The following is a 27,595-nucleotide window of genomic DNA, read 5'->3' as shown; positions in this document are numbered from 1 at the left end:
ATATTAATTATGTGTTACTTAAAAATTCAGGTCGTTTCGATTTTCTCCTCGTAAAAGAAAATTTATTCTTAAGTTTATCTGCATCAGACATATGTTGATATTATAGTTACGTAGACTCAGATCTTTCTTTTGCTCTATGGTTCCTCACAATATCTTTACTAGCGGGATATTTTTGTTTTGAAATTTTGTAACTTCTTTGGCAAGGATTCTCATTTGTTCATTTTCGTATGACAAGTTTGAAATCACTTTAAGATAAGATTTTTATGATATCTCTTTAGCTTCGATACTTGAAAAATATTATGGATACGCTCCATCTTCGACGATAGGGTCATTAGCCACCAATTCATTACTAATTAAAATCTTATAAGATTCAATAAATCTTAGATATAATTTTCTTTTACGTCCAAAACACGTTATCTTCTTTTAAAATAACATTTTAAGGAATATTTTATCTTCCACCGTAATCTTCATATACATATGTTACAAATACATGTAGAATTTTTTACAATCGAAACTTATATTATGTATCATAATTTTATAAATAATTGTATTTAAATTAAAATGAAAACTCAACTAAATATATTTATTCGATTTAACTTAAATTTTATATATTTAATTTTAAAATAGTCAAAAAAAATAATTTAACAAGATAGTACGTATAAACTCAACTATCTCAATTAGTTTTCATTAAAGTCAATTTGATAATGTTCACTCTCTTTTATAGCCAACACTCTTGTATTGGCATTGGCAAGTAAAACACGTGTAAGTTATCAAGCTATTTGGAAATCCAACGGCCAGGAACATGGTCAACGGTCGTCATTCAAAGAGAAACATCTAGAATCAATATTAAATATTAAATAGTCACATCAAATTACCAACGAATAGAAAAGAATCAATACTAGAAGAAAGCTCGAAGAAATCGAAAATGGGGTTGCAGTGGATGATTCTAACCTACGTGGTGGCAGCAGAGTCCGCGCTGGCCCTTCTCTTGACCTTTCCCTATCCCAAGCTATTGAAGAACCGTTTGGTCTCTCTCATCTCTCTAATCCTACAGCCTTCCCTCTTTATTGTCCCCTTTGCCGGATTCCAGCTCTTAGGTTTATCTCTCCTTTTCCCTTCTCTCTTTTCTTTTTCTTTGCTTTCTTGATCTTCAATGAAATGTCATTCAATTTTTTTTTTGCATTTTCTGTGTGCAGATATCTACTGGAAGAACGAGCATCGCTTGAGTTGTACCTCTGAGATTTGCACTGCTGCCGAGAGAGATCATTATGAGAAATCTGTAAGTATTATAATTTGGGATTTTTTTTCTGATACAGGATTTTACTTATGTGCGAATTAATAAATTATATTATAAATTTAGGGTTGCGAAATTAAAAAAAAATTAGGTGTGTGAAATTAAATCATCAATAGAAAATACGAAGAAAATATTTAAACTATGGTGCGACCTCGGTCACTGATTTCGGATTTTAGACGCCATAATAATTCTAAGTGCCTCTCAGTCTTTCTTGTGTCACTGATTTCCAGTTACAGTTTCTATATCGGGTCATAAAAGTTAAAGTATTTGAAGCGGTTATAACTTCTATCTGTTTGATCTGAAATATTTCTATATCATTGACAGTACCTTCAGGTGGCTATTTTCAGATCTTAGTTTTTCTTTTTCTTTCTAGGCAAGATGTTTCTACCATGGTTTTGATTATTTTCTTCATTATCTTGGGCTTAGTCCACTTGGTCATATGTGAAGGTTTTTTCCCCTCTTTAGTTAAGTAACCTATATCTTATCACAAGAAACAGTCAGGAGGACCTTTGTGTATGATTCACAATATTTCTTTTTAGTTTAGCATGAAAAAGGAATGGATTAGCAGCTTGGGAAAAATACTGCAATTTCTATTTTACGCTAAAGGTCTTTGGGTTATGTCGAGCTGGTTGAAATAGTGGGATGATTAAACACATATCTCTATATTCTCCTTAGGGTGATGACTTACTTGTAGATTTTGATATCTTCTCCTTTTTTTTGATAAGATTTGAAGGTCTCGTTAAAAACCTCCTTGATTAATGGAGCTCGTAGAGAAGCTCCTTAATCAGTGGAAGGAGAAAAAGAGTGCCTTAAGATTTCATTAAACATAAAGAAAGTTACTCGAGAAATACAACACACCAATACACCCCTTACAGGAACTAGAAAACCATAAGACAACCGTAAACAACAACACATAAGTCAGCCTATTCCAGCCTTAGCTAAGACATCAGTCTCTAAGTTAGTTGTCCTAGTAACCCATCTAACAACACCCTAAAAAACTCTAAGCCTATCAACTATGTCTTTAACAATAAAAGCATACACATCTGGACATAAATCAACATTCTTAATCCAGTCCACTACCACCTTGCTATCACTCTCAATAATCAACCGATCCTTAACAATCCCTTGAAAAGAGAGAAAGAAAGATAAACCCCTTTGAATAGCTTTAAGCTCCATCAATGTAGGAGGACCCGAACCAGAAGACTCCTTGAAAGAGCCTAAAATCGAACCAGAATGATCTCTTAAAAAGCCACCAAGACCACTTTTCTTCCAATCGCAGCTAGTGGCAGCATCAACATTCAATTTAAGAAACCCTTAGGAGGAGGGGACCAAGGGATCTTAGATAAAATCACGTTATTGTAGGAAGAGTAAGAATCTCTTAGGGAAGGATCAGAAATGAGAGAATTCTTAGGAATAGAAATCTCCTTATACTTAGCTCAAAACCAAGAAGCAAGCCTAAATCTTGCTAAGAAAAATAATTGTCTGATCTAACTTCACCCCTTCAAACACTATATCCAAATGGTCTAGAGAACAACCCCTGAGATAAATGACCATATAGCAGAATTAGTCTTCAAGTCATCCCAAGCTAGGAGAAAAATCTTGGCATTTGCGTGAAAAACAAAACTGAACCTCCAAAACTTAATAAATATATTCCATAAGGACCACACAACTGAACAAGTAAAAAATAAATGTGTGGAAGACTCCACCAACTTGCAAAGAGGACATAAAACATCTTCAATGCCTTGAACCCTCTTTTAACCAGTTTAGTCTTAATTGCCAGCTTCTGAAGAACAACTTTCCACACAAAGGATTCCACTCTTGGAGGCAGCAGACCCCTCCAAATTATATTTTTCCATAAATAAACCTCCTTTGAACCTGAAGAACACAACTTAACACAAGAGCTAACAGAATACACCATCCCCATTGCCTCTCCATATCAAACCATCACTGGATTCTTTAGAAAGAGAGTAATTTGAAATGATAACCATCAAATTAGACCATTGTTCAAGCTCCCAATCATTTAAATTTCTTCTCACTTGAACATCCCAAATCCAGCCTGTAGATCGATATTCACCTAACTCACATAATTTGCCAATCTTGTTTGATGAAATAGAAAATAATTTAGGAAAAATAACCAGCAACGGATAATCCAAAGCCCAACTATATTGCTAGAACTGAATGAACTCTCCATCACCAACTTGAAAACTAAACAAACTTCGAAACTTAGAGCCGAAAGGGTCATCTTTGAAATGGTTATTCACCATTGATCTCCAAATCCAAGAAGCTTGATGTGGAACCTTTCTGTCAAACAATAACAAGGATGTATCTATATTGTATTTGATGCACATAAATTTTCTCCAAACAGAGTTTCATTCATTAGCAAACCTTCAAGACCATTTCCCTAATAGTGCTCTGTTCATGCTGTTGAGATTCAGAACACCCAGACCTCCCTCATTCTTTGATTTACACACATTGGACCAATTAACTTAATGTATCTTGTTTTTATCATTACCCCCTTCCCATAAGAAGTTAGACATGATTGAATTAAGGGTTTTGTATACCGAGGTTGTAATCTTAAACATCGACAGAAAATAAGTAGGAAGCGAGCATAGGACCGACTTAATCAATAACAATCTCCTTGCTAATGAAAGAGTAAAAACCTTCCAATCAGCTAGTTTCTTGTGGAAATTTTGAACCACCGGATCTCAAAGAGCTGATGAATTCCTATTAGTACCAAGGGGAAGTCCTAGGTAATCTGAAGGAAAGCACCCAACTGAACAACCAATAGACTCTGCCCACCCCTGAACATCCTCTTGAGTTAAGTTAATTTTAAACAATTTGATTTTCTTTAGATTTAGCTGAAGACCAGACATAACTTCAAACACTATAAGAACCCTCTTCACATTCAAAATCTGTAAAAATGAGAGAGAGTAGTAGAGAGAGAAAAGGCGAATAGTAAGTTATTTTCCGATGAGATTTGGACGGTGTTCGTGGATAATCTTAGACAGAGAGTTTCACGACGTGCGTTAAAGGAAATGTTCTTAGTTCATGGTCCTGTTCAGAGAGTCTACATCCCCAAAGAAACAAGAAATCCAAAATATAGATTCTCCACATTTGCTTTTGTGCAGTTTGGGAATGAGATTGGTTTGAAAAGGGCAGTAGATAATCTAAATGGTTCAGTCATAGATGGGAGAAGTATTGCGGTTGGAACTGCAAGATACAAGGAATCCCGTTCATGGAAAGAGCGTAATAATAGTTCTTTCAAGAAGGCTTCATGTCCGATTATTGCTGAAACATCTAACTCAAAAGAGTCAGTTGGTTTTAATAGAAGTTTGAGGGATGACAGAATGTATAAAGATGCTTTGATGTCGAACAGGATGTCGAGAAGTGTTCTGGGATTCAAGGAATTTTCAGCTGAAGGTCATCACAGGGGGAAAGACAAGGAAAACTTATTGGAAGTGCACATTCCATCTAAAAGCTCGAGCTGGGTTAAAAGATCATTGACGGGGATTATCAAGAATTAATTTGAGCTAGAATTAGTTTAAGAGGCTCTAGTCAATGAAGGTTATGAAGTCCAGATTGCTAGATGGGGATATGTCTGGAACTCTCGTGTGATAATTTTAATTCATCTGATGAAATGTCGGAGGCATGGATGAAGAAGAAAGACGATTTTGATCTATGGTTCGATCCTTTGGAGCCATTATTGAATGAAGAAGGTGTTCCTGGATGAGTTATTTGGGTTACCTCTTTTATGTTGAAATGATTCTTTTCTGGAAAGTATAGCAGGGAGATGGGGAAGGGTGAGATATTCATGATGCCATTAAACACAGGGAAGATCTTACAAAGGTGAGATTTTTAATTAGGGTGGTTAGCCCTTTTGATGTTCCAGAGCAGATTACTATTGGATCTTATGGAAGATCCTTCAAAGTCGGCATTAAGATTGGTTTGGCGAATGAGCATTCCAATCTATTTTCCAGCAACTTTCCGGTGGTCGGTTCCGATGAGGGACAGTTTGGAACGTTTATGTCCGAGAAGGAAGAAGACAGGGTGTGGTCAGAAAAGGAGGAATATTCAGCAAGATCTGCAGAAGAAAATCGTCAGAGGGTTGACAGTTGGATTGAACAGGGCGCTGCTCTCGGGTTTGATGGAGCTGCTGGGGTAGATCAGTTTCAAAGATTTGACAAAGTTGGGAAATGCATTAAAAGAGGGATGTCAGAATTGCAGAAAGGTGGGAGTATCAAAGTAGGTGAGTTTGTAGGTTTGGAGTTTAGAAATTCAAAAATTTCGGCTGCTGGATCTCAAGATCAATCAGAGGATGATGGGTTTTCTGGACCAAATGCATCAAAGATAATTCTTGTTGGTCCAATAATTAAAATTGATAAGTTTGGGAAAATGATTCAGGATCAGAATTTGGTTGAGTCAGGAAATTACAGTAAAGAAGAAGAGGGGAAGAGGACAGTTTCAGAGAATGCTGAACAGGCTGGTTTAGGAGTTCAGGAATCACAGTTAATGTTGCTAGAGCTAAGTATTAATATTTCTAGAAGTAAATCAAGGGGTACTTTTTATATAGGTCTAATAGATTGTTAAGTATTAATATTTCCTTTAGAGAAAAGAAAAATGAGAAGCGTTAATAGGGTTTACAAAAGGTCTAGGGACAGAAAATACTGGCATGGGAGTGTCTTGGATTTTATGTCTAACAAAGAGGATGACTTATCCGTCAAGGAAGGGAAAGATTTGAATTCGAGAGCTATTGAACAGGTTAGCTTGTCAGCGGATTTAGAGTTTCATGGTTGTGACGATCCTACTGTTGGAAGAAGTTCGGGTGATAAGAGTATGGAAAGGGAGGTTGAACGATTGCTTTCAGAGGGAGGAAGACCAAGTTCCAATTCTGGATTTTCTAATAGAAGAGCTAGAAGACTTTTGTTAAGGGAAGCTCTAGAAAGAGTGAGCATTTCAACAGCTACCTCTTCAGCCTTTACAGATTTAGTGGAAGAAGCAATAGCTACTTGGGAAATAAGTAAGCTGTTGGGGATTTCTTTTAAGCAAGGACAACCAGCCATTTTGAATAAGATCATTAGCATGGAGAAAGATTTGAGAATGGCTAATCAGGGGGATCTTGATGGGGTTTAGATGGATGATTTATTTATGATGAAGTTAAAGTTATCCATTGTTACATGGAATGTTAGAGGCTTGGGTAGAAAAGAGAAGCAAAGGGCTGTTCAGAGGTTAGTTTCTAAATATTATCCTCATTTTCTTTGGCTGCAGGAAACAAAATTGGAGAAGATTCAGAGATCTTTTCTTAGAAGAAACGAGTTAAATAATTTACAAGGGATTATTGAGTCTCCATCGGTTGGTTCAGCAGGGGGATTACTGAGTTGCTGGGATGACAACATTTTTGAGCTGGAAAATCAGGTAAATAGAAGATTTATAGCTATATCAGGGAGGTTTCGCGCCAATAATTTCAGATGTAGATTCATTAATGTGTGTGGCCCTTCTGTTGAGGAGGAGAAATGAAGCTTTTTTGAAGAGTTAAGCATGTTCATAGGTGGTAACAGTGAACCTATTTGTATAGGAGGGGACTTTAATGTTTTCCTTCATGAAGAAGAGAAGATTGGTAGAGCTCAGAACAGGAATTCAATGAGGATTTTCAGCCAATTTCTTCTACATACAGGTTTAATTAATTTGCCCTTGAATGGAGGTAGGTTTACTTGGTGTAACAACCAAGATTCTCCGACTTATGTTAGACTTGATAGATTTTTGGTTGATAGCCAATTCATGGCTGCTTTTCCAGATTTAGTTCAATCATTACTGCCATGGTCTGTGGCAGACCATAATGCAGTAATAATTGAAAATGGAGGTGTTAATTGGGGGAAAACCTTTTAAAACTATTTAATTATCTGATGGATGAAGTCAGATTCGAAGATTTGGTTAGCTCTTCAATTCAAGAATGTAAGAAATATCAGAGGAATGCTGGAATTTATAGTATGCTGAAAAAACCAAATCAGCCAAAAAAATTGGGCAGGAAAGAGAGAAATTTCCAGGAGCTTTGATTTCAGAATTAGAATTGAAGATTCAAAAGTTAGAAGTGGATGTTCAATAGTTGCAAGATGGTTCCAATGGTGAGAATGCAGTTGAGTTGAAGGAGTTAAGAACAAAATTGTGGAGGCTGTACAAGATAGAGCAGCAGATTTGGTTCCAGAATTCAAGATCAAAGTGGGTTGAAGATGGGGACAGAAATACCAGATTCTTTCATACTTGTGCTTCAGTTAGGAGGAAGAGAAATGCTTTGAATGCTCTTTATATCAGGGGAAATGTTATTCAAGATCCGAATGTTATCAAGGCCACTGTCAGAGATTACTTTTTTAAGGCTTTTAATGATCAGTCAACCTTAGAAGTGGAAGATATTAGGCTGGATTTTTCCAGTATTTCATTGGAACAGAATTTGAGTTTTGAGAAAGAATTTGCAGAGGAGGAGATATGGGATACTTTAAAGTCTTGTAATAGCAATAAAGCTCTGGGACCAGATGGTTTAAATTTGAGCTTTTTCAAAAAAAATTGGCATGTACTTGAGGGAGAGATTATGAAGTTTTTTCACAACTTCTACTTGGGAAAAGATTGGGAACATGGCATAAATCATACCTTTATTACTCATTCCAAAGAGCTCAAACATTGGTGACCTAGATGACTATAGACCTATTAGCTTAGTTGGTGGATTATATAAGATCCTCTCTAAGTGTCTTTCGAGGAGGTTAAGGAGTTGTATTTCAGACATAATTAGTCCTACACAATTTGCTTTCATCCCAAGTCGACAAATTTTGGATTGTTCTCTAATTGCTAATGAAGGAGTTGATTTTTGGAGGAAAAATTGACTTAAGGGTTGTGTTTTCAAGGCTGATTTCAAGAAAGCATATGATTCGGTTGATTGGGATACTTTATTTCTAATAATGGAGAAAATGAGATTTGGTTCCAGGTGGAGAGGTTGGATCAGAAAATGTGTAACCACAACTTCAGTTTCGGTTTTAGTTAATGGAGTGCCTTTTGAAGAATTCCCGATGGCCAAGGGACTAAGACAAGGATGTTCTTTATCCTTTTTTGTTTAATTTTATAGGCGAACTTCTCAACTTACTGATTCTAAAGGTGTTGCACAGGGACTGTTTTTTGGACTGGTTATTGGCAGGGAAGGGGGGTCTTTCAATTTATCTCATCTATAGTTTGCGGATGATCTCATTGTCTTTTACGGTGCTTTGAAAATGCAGATTCTAAATTTGAAGAGGGTGCTTCGTGTGTTTCAAGTGATTTCTGGTTTACAGCTAAACATGAAGAAAAACAAACTATTTGGTGTTAATTTGAATGAAGAGGAAGTTCATGAGTGGGCAAACACTATCGGATGTTCAGTAGGCAGATTTTCTTCTGATTATCTAGGGCTTCCTTTGGAGGCTACTAGGAATTCTGCAGCTCTTTGGAATCCAGTGGTTAATAATTTCTCCTACAAATTAGCTGGGTGGAAAGCTTCTCTTTCATTAGCAGGAAGATTGGTATTGATTAAGTCGGTTCTATGTTCGCTTCCAACATATTACCTATTGTGTCCAATTTCTTATGGGGAGGGGGAAATGGAAAAAATAAGATTCATTGAGTTAGTTGGCATAATGTGTGCAAATCAAAGATTGAGGGGGTCTAGGTGTTCTGAATCTTAATTTGATGAATAGAACACTTTTAGAAAAATGGTCTTGGAGGTTTGCCAATGAAAGGGAGGCTGTTTGGAGGGAATTTATTTGTTATAAATACAAACTGGATTCATCTTTGTTAATGTTGGATAGTAAGATCCCACATAAAGTATCTTGGATTTGGAGATCTGTGGTAATGAATCACTTTAAAGAGGACACTGTTGGCTCCAAGTTTAGAAGTATGTATACTTTCCTAGTTGGAGATGGCAATTTTATTCGGTTCTGGCATGACATTTGGGTTTTGGATTATCCTCTTTTGCTCATTTTTCCTAGACTGTTTTCTATGTCTACAAACAAGATGGGCAAATTATTCGAATTTGGGGAAGTATAGCTCTTCAGGCTGGATTTGGGATGTGCAGTTTCGAAGGAACTTAAATGACTAGGAATTAGAGCAGTGGTCTAATTTGATGGCTGTTATTTCGACTTTTTCTCTATCTATGGAGTCTTCTGATGGGATGATTTGGAAAGGTACTGGGGATGGGGTGTACACTGTAAAATCTGGTGTTAATCTCTGTTCATCAGATTCTTTGGTGGAGAATTTGTATTTTGGATTTCTTTATTTTTTTGGAATGAAAACTCTCTCAAAAGGTCCCTGAGATAAAAACAGTTCCCTTAACGCACGTCGTGACACTCTCCGACTGAGATTATCCACAAAAGTCTTCCAGACCCATTGGAATCTACCTTCCCTTTCAACTATTCTCTCTCTACTTCTCTCTCTCTCTCTCTACTTCTCTCTCTCTCTCTCTCTCTCTCTCTCCCTCATTTCTGTTTTGTTGCTATTATTAATTAATTGAACAAAGAAATTGTTGCAATATCTTTTTATATCTTCTCCTTAGTAAGTGGCTTAATTATATTTTCCTTCCTTGCAAATAACGTAGTCTCTTAGGTTTCCAGAAATTGCTAGTTTATATGTATTGGGAAAGTTTACCCCATACAAATTGCTTATGGGAGAAATAATGTTTAAGAATTATTGGCATCAAAGCCATTGGAACTTCGTGGTCAAAGATTGTCCAATTTCCAACGAACCCTAATCCTAATCCACCAGCCAATTCTAATTTTGATTCCATTTCCTATTCCTTGCAAGTTGCAATTAACTTCCACCAAATTGAAGCCTGTAGACTTGTTAGCAGCAAAAGTAGCAACACTCAACTAATCAAGTCCAAAGGCAGTGGCCCCCTCTTGAGGAAATCAGTGCCGGAGTATCCAAAAACAGAAAGGTCAAAGAAATTTTGGATTTCATGAGAAAGTAAGATCAACGTGGTCGCAGAAGAAGATGAAAGTGACATGGAGAATCCTTGATGGCTTATGAGTCTCTCACACACCCTCGTACAAAGATAGAATTTCTCAATTGTGACGATGGTGATCCTGTGAATGGATCCGAAAAGTGGAAAAATGTTCACATTATAATCAAACTTTGAATAAACTCAAAGTCGACAATGCCTCTATGCATCTCAAAGGTGATGCTCTCAACTACTTTTCCTGGATCAACTGGGATCAAACTTTATTTGGAGTATTTTTTCAAAGCATTGGAGAACACTATGGTCCATGGGAGTTCCAAGATCCTAATGGCTGATGTTTGTGAGTCACAAGTTGACCAGGTTATTGCCTAGGTGTGTTTCTGAATGACTTAAAGGAGGAGCTAATGGCTGATGTTAGGATCTACAAGCCAAAAATAGTATACAAAGCCATGAGTTTATCCCTTAAGTTTGAATCCAAGCTAAGCCCAAACCTCAAGAAAAAAAGGACCAAACATTCAGCTGAACCAGCCTATAAAAACCCAAAACTCATTTGCGCAAAGACTTTTCCAAGCAATTGCCTTGCCTAATCATCACATGGCTTCTACCCATGCTCCATTTGTGGTGCAGATTTGGTTTTTAAATAGTTGGTATCTCTGAACATGATTCAGGCAAACTGGAATGAGATGTTTATGATTTTTCATCTCAATGGCTATATAAGCTACAGGGAGTTACCAACCAATCAGATGGTGCCTCTTTCCAAATATTAAACAAAATTATCAAGCCCAGGACACAAGGTAACATGTTTGAACCTCTTTTCCCATGCAATCTCTTATCAAGGTGTTTGTACTAGTTCTCATCGAACCCACATACTTACCCCCATCCTTACTCCCATACCATCTCACTCCTGCCAAATGCCAGTCTCACATATAAGACTGTATCATTGTCCTCTACCATCAAAAATAAAAATAGAAAACCCTAGTGTGTTGCTTTGTTATCATTGCGGGTTTATTTGCCTTAGCTCAAGGTTGTTTGTTTGCCTTTTCCTGTTGGTTAAAAGAAAGACAACTCTTGGACATTTTGTGCCAACTACAGGATCTTAAACAAAATCACCATATCTGACAGCTACCCAATTCCCAGTAATGATTAGCTTGCAGATGAAAATTTCATGGGCAACAAAATTTTCCAAAATTAATAGACGTTGGGGCATCCTGGTATTACTGGTTTATTTGTATTGGGAGAATCCGTATGCCCCATACGGACTGCTTATTGGAGAAAGTTTTTAAGATTCTTGCATTATCTTCAATAATTTACTTCTCTTTTCCAGACTGCTGGATTTCATCTTTACTATGACACTCAAAGCATGCCATACACAAATTGGAGTCCAGTTTTGGTTTTACACCGTATAATGGGGTACATGGGTCACCTAGTGGAAGCTTCTTTGTTGTACAACCTTTTGTGGAGGTCTCATTTTACCACTCAAAAGTAATGGGATTTTTATAATTTAGCATTCCTCATCCCAGAGATTCTGTGGATGCAAAAAATCTCCCTTGGACACCTTTAAATTCCAAAACCAGAGCGAATAGTATCGCGTAATCAACACGGTTCAAAGACTAATATTTGCATCGACACGGTTTAAAACTGCGTGGCTAATGATATTGAACTCGGGAATTCCAAAGCCTTTGGAGCAAGGATCCTTGCTTTTTTAAAACCACTGTGTTTTGGCTTTAGTGCATGTTATAGTCAACTTATTTAGAGTTTGTTTATGATTAATTAAATCATTCAATCGTTCCATGTCTTTTCATAAAGCGTTCCGTTACACTAACATGGGAGGAAGTAACACAGGTCTATTGTTAACTGAAACGTTACCTAAAATCTAATGAGCAACTTGGTTTGTAAATAATAAGAGTTTGGGGTGATGGTATGTAGGTGTACAAAGCCCAAAGGAATGTGATTTTGTGTACAACTGCATGCCTCCTGTACTGGTATGTGCTGGTTATTTGGGTTGAGAAAGATAGTTTAGGATTTCAAATATTGGAAATAATTTGGGACTATGATGTTTGGACAGGTGTATCTACAGGATTTGCAAGTACCACAAGGAAATAGAGAGTTTGGAGGAAGTAGAGAAGAGATACAAGAATGAGTAGCAAGTTTGTGTATCCCTAATATTCCGTGGCACACGAAAACTCATGTACTTGTAAGACGAGGCTATGTACTGTTATTTGGTATTGTTTGCATTTACGTTCTCAATACACTGTTTCTGAGTGGAATCTGTAACGCATTGTATGGGAAGCTAGAACCCTCTTTGGCGCTCTTTTGTTTTGCATTTATGTTGTTTGGTAGTGTCTCATTATGTTGCCAAATGCTTTCACTTAGTGTTTGGTGACGGTAAGAGGATACCTAGTTCGTCCATCCATTCGAATTTATTGAACTATTATATTCTCAAAGCAATTGAAATTAAATAAGCTTAAAATTTAAGATAACTTATATTTGAATTTTAATCGGTGTACCATTTATATTTTAACGATAGATTATATGAACTTATCTTTTTATGGAGGAAAAAGTATATCGATTGGTGTTGAACTTAAATGTGTATCGATTTTACCATTAAACATAAGAAAGGTCTTTAATGTGTATTGATTTTACTATTAAACATAAAAAAGGTCCTCTAGTGTGTATTGATTTTACGATTAAATACAAAGAGTTAAGTTCTTTTATATTGAAACTTTTGATCGTTCGTCACATTTTGTCTTTCATAGTAGATCGGTGTTAAAAGTTCACATTCTACTCTTTTTCTTTTTGAGTTTTAAATAAATCTTTTATCTTAAAGAAAAAAATATAAATATTTTAATATAAATATTTGTTATTAAGGGATAACTAGTGATTGATAATAATTAATTATCGAATGCAAAAATATAACATAAAAAATGAATTGTCTGGATATTTAATTATAAAATTGATATATTGATAATTGTATTAGAATGATATCATTTTATCTCTATCATCGTATTATATGAATTTTAATCATTTAATTAATAGAATTAAAGTTAATAATATAAATAAAAGTATAAATGTTGTAAATTATATACTGCTTGAAGTTTAGTAATATTTAATATTATTTATCTTAAATTTTGAAATAAGCAAAGCAATTGAGATTAACAGGTTTAGTCGGCTCCCTTCTCGTGTGATCCCGACTGTTCTGTTCTACTAAAAGTAAGCTTAAAAATTTAAAATAAATAAACACCGTCATTTTGTAAAAATAATAATAATAAACGCAGAACCACATAATAACTAGTCAGCAAAGATGAGACACGTCAACTTAGAGAATCAATTACGTAGCCACCTTTGAATTCACTTCAACTCTCTCTCTCTCTCTCAACCATCACAATTCAACAAAACTAAAAAAAATATCTTCTACCCATGTACGTGAATTACCAAAACGACCCCTATCATTTCTATTTAAGAAATTAAAAACCAAAAGGTTAAATTATACAAATGATCCTTAAACTATGCTCAAATGATCTTTCATCCACTAAACTCTTAAAATTTCTAAAAGATAATGGATTTTGGACAAAAGGCAGTCGGCTGCAGTTGAATGATTCAGAGAGAACCATGGAAGGAAAACAGACCGTTGGAAAAATAGTGAATTTAATTGATATATTTAATATTTATATTAAATTTATTTTTAATTATTGTAAATTAAAAGATAATTTTAATTTAAATATTAGTAGGATAATTACTTTTTGAATATGTTAATTTAAAAAGTTATTTGTTGTCTTCTGTTTAATTTTGAATATTAAAAACAATTATATATATTTTTTTATATTTCAAATTAAAACAATATCTATTTAAGTTTGAATGATAAAAGAAGTTTAAATATTTCAAGTTAAAATATATTATTATCAGTTTACATTTGAATATTAAAGGATATCTGGTTGGAATAAATCTTTCTTGAAAATCTCCTATAAATATTGAGTTAACAAGTTACGTTAAACACAAGTTGAATTCTAAACAAGTTTTCATATGTGATTTCAAGAACTTCTCTTTTCATGAAAAAGTTCTCTCCACTAGTTTTTCGGGGATAAACAAAGGCAATGATAGTTTGTGATCTCTAATGTCGTGCTACTGTAGCTCATCTAGTTGTATCCTAGGAGACAAACAACAAATGAACTCGACCACCAAAGGAGTGACTGAAAATCTATCTTAAGGAAACTGTTTAGATACAAATCTCAATTATTTTCGATCGCAAGATCAAAATAAAAAGAGTATTCTTATTTTCATTTATTTATTATTTGGTTGTAAGAAGTTTAACTTCTTTGTTTTATTTTCTCGGGTTCGATTACGTCTCAGATTGTTATTTTGCGTAGCAATCTCAAGATAGAGTAAATTCATTCTATCCCTTTATTTCTCTTGATTTTAATGATATTTGTTTCATTATTATTTTTCTTTATTATTCTTGGATTAACGATCTTAAGACACAATTTTCTTCTTCTATTTTTCTTAATCCGAGATTATTCAGAATTGTGAGAAAATAAGATAGCGAACAAATTTGTTTCAGAATTTATCTTATCGTCTTAATGAGTTTACTAAAATCTCAAAGTTGACAAATCAGTATAACAAAAATTGTTGTGAAAATAACTTTGGTTACTGATTTTGTTTTAGAATATTTATTATGTCCGATAAAAAAATTGAAAAATAAACAAGAATTAATTTTTTGTTTATTAGAATCTATGATTTCATATTTGAAATCAAATGAGATTTTAATTCTGTCGCATAAAAGAATTATTTAATTTCTATTTATAATAGAATTCATTGGAAAGTAACAACTATGTTACTGATTTGTTTCAGATTTTAGATCATGATTAAATTATGTTGATAGAATAAATCAAATTTTAATTTTGATTATTGTTGGAATTATTGTTAATTCTAATTTTGTGTGTTAAATGAAATCATGATTGTCAGTTATAATGAACCACAATGAGAAACATAAGATGTTGTTCTATTTGACCATGTTGAATTTGACTAAATGTCGGATGATCCTCCTATTATTAGAGAGAATGAGGTAAGCGTTGTTATCCCATTCACTGCCATTAAAATTTGGAATTATTACGACTTTCTATATTGAAAATACATCAATGTATTATCGGATACACTATATAAGGTGTACAATATCAATAAAAGAATTATGGATAACATTGGGCCATAGATACGAAACAAAAGATGTTGGTACTAATGAATTGTGAGTGATTAAGTTTTTAAAATTCGTAATAATGACACAAACGAGGGAGAATAAATATTTTATTACCTCCATTGATGATATGTGTATTTGCTAAAAGAGCAAAAGCGAAGTTATAGATAAATTTATTTTATATAAACATAAAGTTAAAATAAAATTTTAAAAAAAGATTTAGATGGTAAGAAGTGATAGTAATGGTGAATATGTTAAGCCATTGTGCACAACATGATATTCTTCATGAAGTAACATCACTATACTCTCCTAAAATAAATGAACTAGCAAAGCAGAATAATTAAATCTTAAAAGAAATAATAAACACAACGTTAAGAAGATCTAAGTTGTCATAGAATATGTGGGGGAGAGAGAAATTGTTCTATCAACTAATTACCTTTTAAATAAGAACCCCATAAAAAATGACAAGAAGCCATATGAATTATGAAAAAGTTGAAAACACGTGTCACACAACACATTAAAAAATGTGGGGTGTCTTGAGAAGGTAATGGTCATATTACCAAAACAAATGAAAATAGGTCATAGAAAATGGATTGTATTTTTTTTAACTATTCTACAATCTTAAAAGGATAGACCAATGCTAGTTAGAATTTGATATTCAAGATATCAACGACACAAGTAAATATGTTTCACATTGGAAGGAGAAGTCGTGTCATGGAAATCCTTAAGAAAATGGTTATAACCAGATTTATAGTGGAATCTGAGTTTGTAACTCTAGATAAGTCTAGAGAATAAATTGAATAGCTTTGGAATTTCTTGGAAGATACTCTTGAATGGCTGAAACATGTGCCCACAATATGCATATACTGTGACTAACATAGAATTTCAATTATAATGGTAAGTCGAGACATATGCGTCGTTGACATAATACCATAAACAACTAATTTCAAATGGAGTTATCTCTATTGATTTTGTAAGATTTAAGGATAACATCGTGGATTCACTAACCCAAGGGTTAAATCAAGATCAAGTTGAGAAAACATATAAAGGACTATGACTAAAGCACATGAAATTTAAAGGCTTTATGTGAAATAAAACCCTATCAAGTTGAATAGAGATATCAAGATCTAAGTTCAAAGGGACAACATAATTGCATAAATCGTGTACGATCACTATGGGGGTTTCTTATCCCAAGTCCGTTCTTATAATGTAAACAATGATCAAAGTGGTAGAGGCTAAGCAAAGCTTTTAATGACTATTGTGTATTGTGATGAGCTGAGCAACATAAATCACCTATTTGAGAGTGAAGTAGAACCGTTTTAAGGAAACTATTGGGCATAGTTCTTTCAAACTCTTGCAGAACCAAGCAGATGTCCATAGCTTTAAGGACATACCTATGAGAACTAATTTTTTATCAGAGGTGTAGTTGTGTGAAGTATGTCATCATTTATAAAAATGATAAAAAAAATCAAGGACACCACGTCTACTGTTTAGCTAGTAAAGTAAATATACTACCACAATGAAATGTTCAAAGGAGGACATCTACCTATCCTTTGCAACTATCGATCATATAGGCTATCACCACACTGAATAAAAATATTTTTGATAAAATCATCAATTTCATGCATGTCAGGGATTATTGGAAAAATAGTAAATTTAATTGATGCATTTAATATTTATATTAAATTCATATTCCTCTTGACTATTGCAAATTAAAAGATAATTTTAATTTGAATATCAGTAGGATAATTGTTCTTTTGAATATGTCAATTTAAAAATGTATTTGTTATCTTTTGTTTAATTTTGAATATTAACGATAATTATATACTTTTTATATTTCAAATTAAAATAATATATATTTAAGTTTAAATGGTAAAAGGAGTTTATTTTTTGAATATTTCAAATTAAAAGATATTATTATCGGTTTACATTTGAATATTAAAAGATATTTGGTTTGATTAAATATCTCTTGAATATTAAATGATATTTGATCATCTAGTTGTTGTATCCCGAGAGACAAACGACCAACGAACTCGAATACCAAAGAGTGGTCGAAAATCTATCTTAAGGAAATTGTGTAACGACAGACATCAACTGTTTCGATCACAAGATCAAAATAAAAAAGGGTATTATTATTTCCATTTATTTTTTATTTGATTTTAAGAAGTTTAATTTTTTTTGTTTTATTTTCTCAGGTTCGATTACGTCTTAGATTGTTATTTTGTGTAATAATCTTAAAAAAAAAGTAAACTCGTTCTATCCTTTTGTTTCTCTTGATTATAAATGTTTGTTCCATTACTAATTTTTCATATTATTATCGGATTAACGTGATTTTTCTAACCCATATGAAAGTGGAGAGTATGATCTTTACTTTTTTATATGGCTAATTTTGTACAACAAAAGCATAACCAAAGTGTTGAATATATATAATGGATATAAAAAACACTTTGATATTTAAGCACCCAATATGGTAAAACAATGTATAAAATGAAAGACAGTTACGCAGATCAATAGAATCAGTTATGGACGTATGACCTGAACAGTTTTGCATTTAGGGTCCGTTTAATTTATTGCAATTTTAAAAAAAAGTATTCAAATATTTTCTAAAAATTATTTTACAAATTTTAAATTATGTTGTATAAACTATTTTCCAGTTATTGGTAAATTTTATAAAAAATATTTATTATAAATATTGAATATTAGAAAAATAATGTTATTTATTATGAAAACTTAATATTATTATTTTAAAATATTATAAAATTTAGTCAGTATTATTAGTATTGTTTTTATACTTTTACAAATAAAAATATTAAGTATAACTTTTAAAATTTAACGTTAAATAGATCAAAACATGTATAAATCGAAAGTTTGGTGACTATACTAAAATAGTTTAAACTTTAATGATTAAAATAAGAATGGTAAGAAAATGGAGTGGTGAAACTTGTAATTTACTCTAAATTAAAATAGGCGTAAATGAAGGCAACACAGTAATTTACGCAAAGAAAAGGGGTATTGTTTTAGGGTTAGCAAAACTAGCCGGGCTGTTAAAACGTTGATCTCATTTTGTTTGATAGTGATGTATTTAATGAAAAGTATAAACAAAGTATTGGAGACATTGTAGAGCACCATTTGCCATTTGAATTTTCCTCGAAACCACAAAACACCAAACACTGCACGGGGAACCAAACCCTAATCCGAAGCTGGTCGTATACCCCACTCAACAACCCACTTCGAACAGGCAAGAGAATCAAAAACTAGGAATCCTGCTTCATTCGTTCTCCCTTATTCAGGCTCAAAGGTAACATCTTTTGTTCCAAACAACGTTTAGTTTGCTGGGTTTTCTTCTTCTTTATTTGGTTCTTTATTCTGATGGAATTGGTCTTCTCCAGCGCTGAAGATGGAAGCAGCAACTTCTGTGGTTGGGTCTGCTATGACTCTTCATCGACCTCCATGTCCGGCTGCCAGATTGGCTGTTTTAGCTGCCAATGGTCCCCTTTTCCCACGTTTTGCGGCAAATCTTAGCAAACCCTCCCCGATTAAGGTATCGACATAGCTTCTACCCTTTTTTATAAAAGAAAAGGATTCTCACTTTTGGTTTTAGATCCTTTTCTTCTGTAAGTTATGTTAATTTCTTTATCTGTTTTGCGATTCGTGTAACTTATGAGGGGAAAAGGGGGAAACCTGATAGTTGCAGATAGGTGGAGTATTCGGTCGAGTCTGAGTTAAAATATTTTGAGTTAGTCCTATTTTATGATTCAAACTTTATTTTAAAAAAAATTCAAGTCTAATTGAGTTTAGGAAAGTCGAGTCTAGTGGTTCAGTTTCTTTTTAAATTTAATTATAACTATTTATAATATTATGGTACTAATTGATTTCAATCTAAACGATTTTCTATAACAATATGCAATATATATATAAATATAAATATATCATATAGAGTCCAGGGATTTACTCAAACGTGAAAATCAATCCACTAATTACTAAAAGTTTTGAGTCATTCGAATTATTTGAGTCATATTTATAACTCAAACTTTATTAAAAAAATTGAGTCTAGTCGAGTTGTTTTTTAGCATCGATTTGAAACATTCAGTTTTTTAGTCAACTCGAGTTTTGCTTAACCCAACTTGCAGACCCTATTGGCTTCTAAGTTATAACACCCTTTTTAGCTGATTTTGAGTTATTATTGAACGGAATCTGTGGGTAGATTTTTTATGTTTCCATTTTTTAAACAGAGTTTTGTTTCCTATTAATTTAAAACTGTTCCGTTTGCAAGCAAATTTTATTATTGATACCGAGTTTTGCATATCCAATTTACTTGGGAACTCTGTATTTGATTTGGTGGTCTCACTTTTAAAATTCGTTGCAGCCTTTTTCTTCTGTTTCATATTCAAAATCACGGAGTAGGAGAATGCCTTTGGGGAGTAGAAGAGGCATGGTTCTGAAAGCATCAGTGTCTCCAGACTCTTCCGAACCGAATGCTCAAGTTGCACCACTTCGGATGGAATCTCCGATCGGTCAGTTTTTGTATCAAATATTGGTAAGTCATCCACATCTTGTTCCTGCCGCAGTTGAGCAGCAGCTTGAACAACTTCAAACCGACCATGATGCTGAAGAAAAGAAGGAAGAGCTGTCTGCTTCAGGCACAGATTTAATATTGTATAGGTTAGCCTCTTATCTGAGTGTTAGCTATTTAGACTTGAATTGAAATTTTGTCTCATGGGAAATGCTTTGAATCTGTTGCAGGAGAATTGCCGAGGTCAAGGCTAATGAGCGAAAAAGGGCATTAGAAGAGATTCTCTATGCATTAGTTGTGCAAAAGTTTATGGATGCCAATATTTCCTTGGTGCCTGCAATTACTTCATCTTCTGCAGATCCTTCAGGTCGAGTGGACACATGGCCTAGCCAAGAAGATAAGCTTGAGCAACTTCACTCAGATGAGGCCTACGAGATGATTCAAAACCACCTAGCGCTCATTCTGGGAAACCGATTGGGTGATTCAACATCTGTAGCACAGATAAGTAAACTTAGGGTCGGGCAAGTCTATGCCGCGTCAGTGATGTATGGATACTTTTTGAGGCGGGTCGATCAACGATTTCAGCTTGAGAAGTCCGTGAAAATCCTTCCAAATGCTTCAGATGGTGAAGAGAGTAGTATTGAGCAAACTGTGGGGGATGACACAAAACCTTCCTATCAAGTTGTTTCATCACACCCTGAAGTTTCATCCTGGCCTGCAGGCGGCATCAGTCCTGGAGGTTTCGGTAACGAGATAAAGCCCTCTCGATTAAGGACGTATGTGATGTCTTTTGATGGGGAGACACTTCAGAGATATGCTACAATCAGATCAAAAGAAGCTGTTGGCATTATTGAGAAGCACACAGAGGCTCTATTCGGTAGACCTGAGATTGCTATAACTCCTCAGGGGACTGTTGATTCTTCCAATGACGAGCTTATTAAAAGATTAGCTTTGGTGGTTTGAAGAGACTTATATTGGAGGCTGTCACATTTGGTTCTTTTCTATGGGATGTCGAGAGTTTTGTGGACTCTAGGTACCATTTCGTTACGAATTAAAAATGTCCAGCTACAATCCCTACCTGCCGAAGCGAACTAAGTAATAGGGAGTGTGGGACTAAGCTGATCAACTTTATGGTTGAGTGTAAATTTGGTAACTGTTATTTATTAATCTCCACACACTATTCTGTATATAGTTATGCTTTACTGTTGGAACTTGTATCTTAACCATACAGGTTTTCTATTCTGATATTATTTATTTGAGTCATCTGGTTCTGAATTATATTCCATTGAATCCATATGATATAATCCACAAAGATGTCTTCAATTTTATGTCAATTTTAGGTTCATGATACTACTAGTCCGGTCCGGGTCGACAATACTTTTACCGTCCGAGGGGAAGATCAGGACTGTCGCCTTTGAAAGTTCAATTTCTTATACCGATAATTATTCTATCCCTAAACTCTAGCATAAAAGTGGGGAACAACGTTCGACATTTTCTTGTACCAAGTTTGGGACATTTCTAATCAATGCCATTTATTTCAAGTTGAAGCAATCACTGGCTTCAAGCATCATCATCTTAATGGTTTCGTGCGAAAAATTTAGTTATTGAACGATACTTTCTAATGAGACATCGTTATTATAAAAATACACAAATAATCCAACCAAATTACCAAAACGTAGCAAAATCAAACTAAAAATCTGGATGTGCTATCTTTAACTTACTACATAACAATTTCATTTCATTGACCGTATAATTCTTCCTATGAATCAAGATAAAACTCCATTTAGTCCTTAACTTGATCCATAAACTTATCTTTGTCCACGCTAGTTCCCCGACTTTAAAACTTCTTCCAACTTGATCATTGAAATTAGAATTTTTGTTATTTTGATGATACAGCATTTTCGATATTCTGCCATTTGAAAATTTTAAAATACATACTATACAATCTCATGGTATCATGTCACAAGACAAAATCCAAGTTCTGGGAACTCTTGAGACCAACATGTTGGGAGACGTTGCTAAGTCTTTATCCCTTCTGAATCCATATGACCTGGGCATAATAGTATTGTGTAATGGAATTACTAATATATGCCTATATAATAATCTATATATTTGACGACCAAGGCATCGTCATCATCATCATCATAGCAATAATACGCAGCAGCATAGCTATAACTGGGATTCAGTTCACCCTAATTAGGGGGTAACAATCACAAGTAATAATACAACATACTCTACATGACTCAATTTCTATCTTACATCTTACAGACACCAAAAAAGAGAAACACCACATTTTCTAACAATATCCGATATGCCATTTGATACCTTTTCCTTTCTTCACAATCAAAGTTAGCCTCAAAACAATCTTCCCTCTATCCATCATTTTCAATATATTCATCCATCTTCCACCTACAAATTAAGGCATTCTTCTTCAACCCATAAATCATTCAATTAAAAAAAAAATAGAAACAAACCAACCGACCGGCAAGAAGCCTAAAGGACCACCTCCACTGTCAGAAAAGCAGATTCATGTGTCTTGATGCATCATCATGTAACTGTGTCACTCTCACATTAGGGTCATCCTTTCATGGGGAAGACCATATAGATGTAAGAAAGTCCTGAAACAAAACCAAACCAGTTTGACCATGTTATGTTAGCACTGTGTGGTAGACTCACTCGAATGTAGAAACTAGGAGATCAAAAGAAATCCATCGGTCCCTGTTGAATGAAACATAAGAATATACAAAGTTAGCATTTGAACAAGTAATAGAAAGAAACTAATGCACAAAGAGATACTATACCATCCCAGGCATGGTTTGCTGAGTGCCATAGTATCCATCATGGCTCGTTGCTATGGTGTTTAACTGTCCCTATGAATGCAAAAGCCCAAATTGAAAATTAATCCCCTTAATGCAGTACATATTGCATAAATAAAGCTATCTAATTGACTCAATATGGCAATAAAATATGAGAATACCAGCCCCTGAATTGCCTGTTGATTCCCATAATAATTATCACGAGGTGCCATTAAATTAAGTTGAACCTGAAAAAGGCATATAACATGTATCTGAATATAACTGACAGAAAGGATAAATGAAATCAACTGTAATAATCGTACCATTCCTTGGACACTTGGTTGTGCACCAAAGTAACCATCTAGGCCTACTGATCTTGAGCTTAATTTATCCTACAAAAACAATGAGTGACCAGATTCAGACCAACTTTATTCCAAAAGCCTGAGAAAATTTTCTTGATTGCAAAGGCTACAATAATCTCATTGTTGTGCTATTAATTAATGCAGATTTTGTAAATCATTTATACATCTATCACTAGTCTGCTAATTTATAGAACTGGACTAACCATTTGGTGCAAACCATCTGTTACTGCAACAGTCATTACCTCCTGCTCTGAGTTTCCCTGGACGAAAAAAGAAAAGAAAGAACCCTAATTATGGAACGGGAACAGAATCTTCCAAAAATTTATTGACATGAGAAACATTATTTATAACTAACCTTTCTTTTTTTGGTTGGATTCTTTTTCTTATTTGTCTTGCTTGTGTTTCTGCTTCGATTGTCTTCTTCAATACATATCATACCCTGAGTGGGAGATGCCACAACTTCTGCAAGGCTCTTGTTAGAAGTATTTGCACTCAAACTGTTCTCAAAAGCTTCTTCCAGGCTTCGGAATGCAATATAGTAGCTCTCTTGAGACAATGAACCCTCCTCAATCAACTTCATTGCTCGTTGAAACAGGTCATTGTATCTCTGCACCCTAGACTGCACCTGTTCAGATTCTTCTCCCATGAAATTCCTTCTCTTTGCCTCTTTCGTCCATCGTTTCAAAATATATTGAGACGGGATGGCTGAGTGGCCATTTATTCGGAGAACTACCATAGCATGCCTGCAGAGATACCCTTTGTATTCATATAAGCGGCATATGCAAGAAACTTCTGCCTTCATCTCTTTCAAAGTAACAATAAAATCCTGATTCTTTTCAAGATCTTGAACTCTAAAAATGCTGCATGTTGAATCATGATTTTCTTGCTTTGGATGACAAGCAATCGCACCCACAACCTCTTTTTGAAACTTCTTGAATAATGTATGCGTATATACCCCTGCAACACTCTTCTCAAAAGGTGATGGGGATTTTAGGGTAGGCACTTTGCTCCATGAATCAGAATATGCTTTGGCTTCCTCTTCATACCTATCTTGTAAAATTGCTTCATAATGTTTTAAAAAATCTTGCACTATGGTCTTCTTATGTACATACTTGTCGAAGAATGAGTTCACACTCTCACTTCGCTGAACTGTAGACATCCCAGCCAACAGAACATTCATTATATAGGTTGGCACCCACATTTTGCGGTCTTCATACAACGATTTCATCCATTCATCATCTTTGAGTTCAAATCTATCAAGAATTTTCCACCACCTTTTGGCAAACTCTTCATCTGTCCATGACCTGTAGATGCATTTCTCAAATTTTTCCGTGAAGTTCCCATGCTGTTTGATTACATGACCAAGATTCTCAGAAACCTTTCCTATTATGTGCCACAGAAAGAAGCAATGATGAGTATTTGGAAAGATTTCCGAAACAACTGATTTCAGAGTTCTGTCTTGGACAGTTATTAGGACACTAGGAGAATGCCCACCCATTGCTTTCAGCCATGTTTGCATTAGCCAAGAGTATGTCGCAGCACTCTCACTTGATACAAATGCACATCCAAGTGGAATGCACTGGTAATGGTGGTTCACTCCAATAAATAGTGCAAGAGGCATCTTATACTTGTTTGTGACAAAAGTGGTATCAAAAGACACAGCATCACAAAAGTAATTGTAGTCATGCCTACTCTTTGAATCAACCCAAAATGAACTTTTTAGTCGCTGATCATCACCCACATCTACTGCATAAAAGAAGTTTGAATTTATGTTCTGCATGTGTGTAAAAAATTCGAGCAAAATCTTAACATCTCCAGCTTCTAATGCCAAATTTCGACCTTTATCAAAAGGATTTTTGGGATCATTTTTCAGACCAACAACATTTTTATATTCAGCAAATTGTCTAGCCATTGCAGCATACATCCTTCTGATCTGTTCACTGAGCTTGGGCTGGTAAAAGTTCATGGTTATGTTCTTTCACAAAATTATGTACAACCCATTTTCCATCAGACCACCTCTTCACATGCATACTTGCTTTACAGTCTGTCATCGAACATGATCGGTGACCAGTTGCATTTTCAGGGTCTTGCTTGCTTTGTCTACAACGTGGGCGATTAAAGGATTTGCCATACACCCTTTTGGTCCCATACCTAGAACAGGCAAACTTTGCATCAATAAATTCTCTTGAAGTTTTCGAATGTCAGCTATTTTGTATAGCAGTGTTGAATCCCATAGACCGAGCATATTCTTGATAAAAAGAATATGCTTCTCCATGTGATTCGAATTCCTTACCAGAAAGTGGCTCGAGTTTTCTATCCCCCTTGAAGGTCACCATATCCAAAGCAGAAGAATGCATTTCCCCACCATCTTCAGCATGTATATCCTCTCCTACAACCTGAACCATTCCATTATGCAGAGCTTCATCGCCATCTAACATATTATCAATTCCATTTGCATCTTCGACTTCCTTACACTGTTCACCAGAAGGTAACCTAAGATTTATGTCCATGATTGAAATAATTTACTAGTTTACTCCAACCAACTGTTTTCCTGAGTGACCCTGAAAAAAAAAAATGTGGAAGGATGACATCATGTCAACATAAAAAACCAAAGCAAAGAACAATTGACAATAGCCAACTCTGACTAGTAAAAAGAGAAAGAAGAAAAACTAATTCAAGTCCTCTTTAGCTCTTGACCAATCCTGGACATACATACACATAAAATAAGCTAATTAAACCGTAAGTTGAAAATGTGAAGAAAATTTCCCTAATACCATCATTCCAAAAGAACAAAAAGTTACAAATTTAATAAAGGTAAGATTTTTAGCCATAAGTTAGTTAATCAGATCCGGCAGACAACTGATGTTTTGAACATCTGCAAGCTAAGATTAACGGGAAAAATAATCTTGAATGAGATGAACCCAAAAAAATCATCAGGCAAAAACAACATCAATACAACGAGATAATGAAGCAGGTTTCAATCATACACTGTTTTTCCTATTAAAACAGCAGAAAAAGGGGGAAAAAAGGAATTGGGGGAAGGGAACCGAAATCAAGAAAAAAGAGCAGGGAAATAAGCAAAATTTAAAAAGCGGAATCGGAAAGCAGATAGCTGATAAAGGGAATTTAAAAGAAGAAGTAAAAACCACCTGAAGTGGAGGTGAAATACCATGAGAGAGTGATGATTCTGCGAAAACCAAAGGCGAGTGGGGCAAAGGCGAGTGGGGATTTGGGAGATTAAGGGTTTCTTTCCTTTCGTTTCCACTCGCCTTTCTCTCACACTCGCCAATTTGGGGATCTCAGATTCTGTTCTCACCTTCACTCGCTTCTTTTATGTGTAAAGTATCTTCTTATTATTTTTAAAAATAGGTAAATTACATAAATTATCATTAATTTTTGAGTAAGATTTTTTTCTTCTGAATTTTTAAAAATAATAAATTAGTTATTAAAGTTATCACTTTATAATAAATTGATCACAATAAAAAATAAAAAATACTGATATGGCAAGTTAAAATGATGATTTGACAATGTTTTATCAAATGAGACAATTAAACGAGTTGACCGTTTGACTTTCCAAACTTTTGACTAATAAAAAAATTGAAAAGAAAATCTATTCTCCATAATGATTTTACCAAATATTATCCGTACAAGTAATAATTATCTGTCAGACATCATTTCTTTTAATATTATTGATCTAGCACCTTTTCTGACATTGTACAGATCGTCATCTACTCCTTTGTGAGATTCTGGCTGAGTTGGCGCCACGCTAAGATAGGTACGAATCTCCATTCGCGCCTTTGTGGGGTTTTTGACACGTACGTAAGGCACAAATAATGATTCGCTCCTTTTAATTAATACCTCAACCGTCCACCTCCCATATTTATGAAAATCGTCTACCCCTTCCCCTCTTCCCCCAAACACAACCTCCAAACTACACTCAAATCTCAATTCTCTCATTCTTCCAATTATCTATCTTTCTATTAAGAAGGTAAAATATTTTTATCGTATTATAATAAATCAATAATTTATTATTTTATTAAATTTTATTATACTAACTTTTTATTAATTTTTATAGTTATAAAATGAAATGTGGTTTGTTACGTTTAGATGAGAGTAATATCTAGAGGCATTTGTTGATATGGTAACAATTTTAAATTCTATTGTAATTTTAATTATTGTTAATGTTTATTTATTTAATTTGTTTAGTATTAGTTTATATTTTAATTTTTATAATATTTATTAAATTAGGAGATATATCGTATATTAGATCTATTCATTCGTAACCTTAATTTAGAGATACCTACTTGTGTATGGTTGTATTTAGTCGAGGCTGGATTCAGATACGTAGCAAAATATGAAGGGCACTGTAACCTTGAATCCAACTTTATTTCTGCATTGGTTGAGAAGTGGAGACCAGAGACATACACATTCTATCTTCCGTGTAGAGAGTGCACAATTATGCTAGAGTATGTTTCCATGCATTT

General features: G+C 34.3%; 1 protein-coding gene and 2 pseudogenes across 1 annotated transcript; 2 read left to right on the top strand and 1 right to left on the bottom strand.

Moving 5' to 3' along the window:
• Positions 1–890: 890 nt before the first annotated feature.
• On the top strand, positions 891–12,545 carry LOC120158717. The gene is made up of 4 exons (XM_039169503.1): positions 891–1,097; positions 1,197–1,279; positions 12,183–12,238; positions 12,322–12,545. Exons 1-4 carry the CDS (start codon positions 926–928, stop codon positions 12,398–12,400), a joined length of 390 nt encoding a protein of 129 aa, XP_039025434.1. The 5' UTR covers positions 891–925; the 3' UTR covers positions 12,401–12,545.
• Positions 12,546–18,565: 6,020 nt separating this feature from the next.
• Positions 18,566–21,192, top strand: LOC120158716 (annotated as a pseudogene).
• Positions 21,193–22,135: 943 nt separating this feature from the next.
• Positions 22,136–25,843, bottom strand: LOC120158715 (annotated as a pseudogene).
• Positions 25,844–27,595: the final 1,752 nt, after the last annotated feature.

This window comes from Hibiscus syriacus, unplaced genomic scaffold (assembly GCF_006381635.1).
Source record: "Hibiscus syriacus cultivar Baekdansim isolate YM2019G1 unplaced genomic scaffold, ASM638163v2 tig00111330_pilon, whole genome shotgun sequence".
NCBI lineage: Eukaryota > Viridiplantae > Streptophyta > Magnoliopsida > Malvales > Malvaceae > Hibiscus > Hibiscus syriacus.
Note: the sequence above shows the minus strand (reverse complement) of the source record. Positions and strands in the feature narration are given on the sequence as shown.

Bases quoted from the DNA above. Each gene is read 5' to 3' on its own strand.
- LOC120158717 (XM_039169503.1), top strand. From the start codon at position 926: ATGGGGTTGCAGTGGATGATTCTAACCTACGTGGTGGCAGCAGAGTCC. The intron at 1,098-1,196 runs GTTTATCTCTCC...TTCTGTGTGCAG, and splicing joins TGCCGGATTCCAGCTCTTAG to ATATCTACTGGAAGAACGAG. The intron at 12,239-12,321 runs GTATGTGCTGGT...ATGTTTGGACAG, and splicing joins ACTGCATGCCTCCTGTACTG to GTGTATCTACAGGATTTGCA.